The sequence below is a fragment of the Citrus sinensis genome, chromosome 7 (genome assembly GCF_022201045.2).
Source record: "Citrus sinensis cultivar Valencia sweet orange chromosome 7, DVS_A1.0, whole genome shotgun sequence".
Lineage (NCBI taxonomy): Eukaryota > Viridiplantae > Streptophyta > Magnoliopsida > Sapindales > Rutaceae > Citrus > Citrus sinensis.
The window spans coordinates 11,587,556-11,591,649 of NC_068562.1; the positions used below are offsets into that span (position 1 = coordinate 11,587,556).

General features: G+C 33.0%; 1 protein-coding gene across 1 annotated transcript; it reads left to right on the forward strand.

Annotated features, from left to right (window-relative positions):
* Positions 1 to 2,817: 2,817 nt before the first annotated feature.
* On the forward strand, positions 2,818 to 3,740 carry LOC102626047 (uncharacterized). Its single transcript, XM_006465276.2, has 2 exons — positions 2,818 to 3,228; positions 3,353 to 3,740. Exons 1-2 carry the CDS (start codon positions 3,081 to 3,083, stop codon positions 3,577 to 3,579), a joined length of 375 nt encoding a protein of 124 aa, XP_006465339.2. The 5' UTR covers positions 2,818 to 3,080; the 3' UTR covers positions 3,580 to 3,740.
* The last annotated feature ends 354 nt before the right edge of the window (positions 3,741 to 4,094 follow it).

Sequence of the window (4,094 nt, forward strand, 5' to 3'; positions counted from 1 at the left end):
TTCGCCCCAGGGTGAGAGATGAGGAGATAGCTGAACTGATACTTTTCATTACTCAACACCAGTCCCCCAGTTTTTGGTATCAAGAGTGAAACGAGTTGAAATTAGAAACTAAGAGTTGACTCTAGTCGCCTCTGGGTAGCATCCTCCTGAGGTGATGTTTATGATGACGGACCTAAGGTGATGTTTATAATCTATGAGTTAAATAGGGTGACTATGATCTCCTCCAAGTGAAAGTGAGCAAATGGTTGAGCAAACCACCTCAACCAGGTGCTATGAGTTTGAACAGATGACGTCGATTAGGTGCTATGAGCTTGAGCAGACCACCTCGACTAGGTGATGACCAGGAAACAAGACTCAGTAAAAATAAACAACCACAAACCTCCTCTGAAAAATCAGGGCACAAATTTGATCAATTAATGGTTATTGTCACGACCTAAGGATGTGGGTATGGGGTGTTTATAAAAACCCCAAGAAAATCACGCCAGAAGGGACTTTTCTTTTGGGAATTTTTATTTTATTCTTTTATTACATTTAATTAAGATTATTTTCTTCATAAAAATGAAAAAAGACATATTTTGTTTTTCTTGTAAACCCGATAATTGACTTGAGCGTCGGAGGGTTTACGCCGGAAAAACTTCCAGCGCCTCTGACCATTCTCTGTAATTTCAGGTATTTGCTGATCACCAGCTTGAAGGTTATCTGCTCATGAATATTCTGCTCATAATCGGAAGATCTTCTTGGAGATTAACTAACAGTTTCCCACCAAACAAATTTAATGTTGATGCTAGGATCTGAGATCAAGTCACTAACCAACTCATCCGGATTTTGGCATTAACAATTATTATATTATTTTTATTGTTATTATTCTTATTTTTGTAATTTTTATCAATTATTATTACTATTATTATTGTTATTATAACCACAACAACGATGATGATGATGATGATGATGATGATATGTTGTTGTTATATTATTATTAAAAATAATCATTTTGAATAACAATAATTATAATAAATAATGATACTAATCAACTAAGGTTATTTTAATAACTCGCAATAATCTATTATAATTCTAAAATAATGTAAATACATCAATAACAATGTAATTTATTTTAATTCTGATTTCTACAATTAAAATAAATAATTTATCCTTATTTTTATTTTTTATTTTGATTCCAATTATTATAATTTCGGACTATCCCGATGGCCAATTAGTCACGGACGCGATCCATATGCATGTGTGCAACTCACGTGGCGAACTTGGTGTACACAAACAGAGTTTCAGTGTCCAAAGGTGCTATTGTCTGAAGGACATGTGTAAAAGGCATCACGATCATCCAATGTCTGGCGCGGTATGATTACAGGGACACAAGGCGACTGATAATTTACTTAATTGCTTCTCTTGAGGGTCCCAGCCGGAGTTCCCAACCTAACCTGCAGACAAGTGTGATGATTGATGATTGATGATTTGATGATCAGATTCTATCTCATGTGAGAACCCCTTTGGTGTATTTTATGGACCATCCAATCCCTCAATTCACCATTCGTCTTTTCAATTGACGATCTGTTTTTTAGGTAGAGTACCTAACCATTTCAAAGGAAAAAAATAATAAAATAATGTAAGTTATCTTAATTGATAAAAGTTTTTTTGGGTGATATAAAATGTTTGGGGTTAGAATATGCTTATCTAGATTGAATAAAAATTAAATTTAGAATAGAGTTGACCGTATATATATAATTATTCTTAGGTGTAAGCGCTCTTATTTTTTTTATGGGAACAAACTATTAAATCGTACAATTTAATAAAGTTAATTTTTAATACACTATAAAATTGTGTAATTTAATAATATTAAAAAGTAATTTTATTAAACCGCACAGCTTAACAGCATTTCTGCATAAAAAAATGAGAGCACCTACATTAAAAAATGATTAATATATAATTATTCTCAAGTGTGGGTGTCTTAATTTTTTTAATATTTTGACATGTTAAACTGTATGGTTTAATAGAGTTTTTCTAATGAAGTATAAAATCATACAGTTTAATAGCGTGTCCTCATAAAAAAATGAGAGCATTTATACTAGAAAATGACTATATATATATATATATATATAATACTTTTTCAGAAAAACTTATCCCAATTTTATGGTTTATCACTTTATCTTATTTCAAATAAAACTAAAAAATAGAAAAAGACCCATTAATTTTTTTGATACAATCCATGATTTGTTAAATTATTGAATCGAAACCAAATTTACTCACCCTTAAACCGAAAATTGTAAAATATATTATTGTTATATTACAATTATAAGTGTGGTTGTAGTTTTTTTTTCTAAATTTATATTTAGTAGTTATTTGGTATTGACTTTTCTACCAACATGCGAAGCCTTAACGCACACACATATATATATATATATATATATAGGATCCTACTACTTTACAATCAATGTATGGTACATTCCTCATATGAACAGTGAGTGAGTCACACTCATACACTATTCATGAGTGAGGAATGTACCATACATTGATTGTAAGGTAGTGTTTGCCATATATATATATATATATTATTATTTTTTTCCTGTCCTTGCCATTACACTTAAAACCAACCAACTCCCCAAAATCCAAACCAAACAACTCAACCATTGGCTCCTGAATCCTGAGTCCCATAAATTCTCACTACTCCAAACTTTCCACACACAATCTGACAATCAACACTCCTTTCCCCGAACTCCCAAATTTTGACCAATTCCCATTTTCTAGAAACACAACAACTCTTATTTATTGACCACTTGACTTCACCCAAAAGTTCTTTTCCCTCTCCTTAATTATTAGCTTTTCCGTGTGGTGCACTCACAACAATAATCACATTCCGAAGCCAAAAGCGAAAGCCAAAAGCAAAACAAAAACAAAACCCAGAACCAAACACCCTCCCCGGAAGCAACCGAGAACTCCAGATGCCCACGTCAATTTTTCACGCGACTATAAATTGCTAGCCACTCTCTTTATTGCGCAAGCTAGCGGAGCTTCAAAGCTTCTTCAAATATTAATTTAGTTGTTTCGTTTAAGCGTTCGTTATCTCCAGCATGACTTGTATCATTAACTCTACTCAATCTTTAGTCTTGGCAACTGCCATGGTCGTCTCCAGCACTGTCCTCTTTCTTGCTTTCTCCAAGCAAAAAAATGATTCTAAAGAACCTCAAGAGGAAACTCTTCGTTCTTGCTTGTATTCAGGTATGATACGTCGAGCAGGATTCGAATCTCAGACTTCTTTATTCGTCGAATTTTTCTTTCGCAAAGAAAATTTTATGATCATTCTTTTAAATTTTGTTCTTTTGTTTTGTAAATTCTTTTGTAGAGGAGAAGAAGAGGGGGAGGAAGAAGAAGAGGGTGCAATTTGCGGAGAATGTGAAGGACACAGCTGGGAACGGAGAGGAGTACAGGAAAGAGTACAACAAGAAATTTACAAAACAATTTGATAGAACTTGCAGAAATGATCAAATTCAAGGGATGCCCGCTAATAGGGTTGCTTTGTACAATGGAATTCTTAGAGACAGAGTCCACAGAATGGAGTACTCATATTGAAAGTTTTTGATTAGTCAAATGAATGTAAATGTCGTAAATAGAGCTGAATTTCGTCCAATTAATGCTAGTTTTAAATGACAAAAATTGGACATAGATTTCGTATTGTAAGTTCTCCATGTAAAATTTGACAAGTTAATAAATTAATCTGTATCTTTTTGACATTTTTGGTGTTCTGATGTCTTCCCACTGAAATCGTTTATATTTTAATTAGGTTTGAATTTCTTAAAATTGGAAAAGAGAAGAATCTAGTCACTTGGGCGTGAAGCACGATCTAACACGTATAGACTAACAAATAATAATAAAATATGACTCCATGCAACAGTGGAAGAATCTAGTCAATTCAGCTTAATCCAATAAAATTCGATAATTGCTTCTAGTAGTTCTATCCATGTGAGAACGATTGCAACGTTTGAAGACGAAATTTAACATTGTTTCGGCAATAAAGATTGGATATGTATGTGGTCAGGAATATGTTTGTTCGCGTATGCATGAATGTGTGAATAAAAGAAGTCTCA

Coding starts and splice junctions, on each gene's coding strand:
- LOC102626047 (XM_006465276.2), top strand. CDS start 3,081: ATGACTTGTATCATTAACTCTACTCAATCTTTAGTCTTGGCAACTGCC. Junction 3,229..3,352: donor TCGTTCTTGCTTGTATTCAG/GTATGATACGTC, acceptor ATTCTTTTGTAG/AGGAGAAGAAGAGGGGGAGG.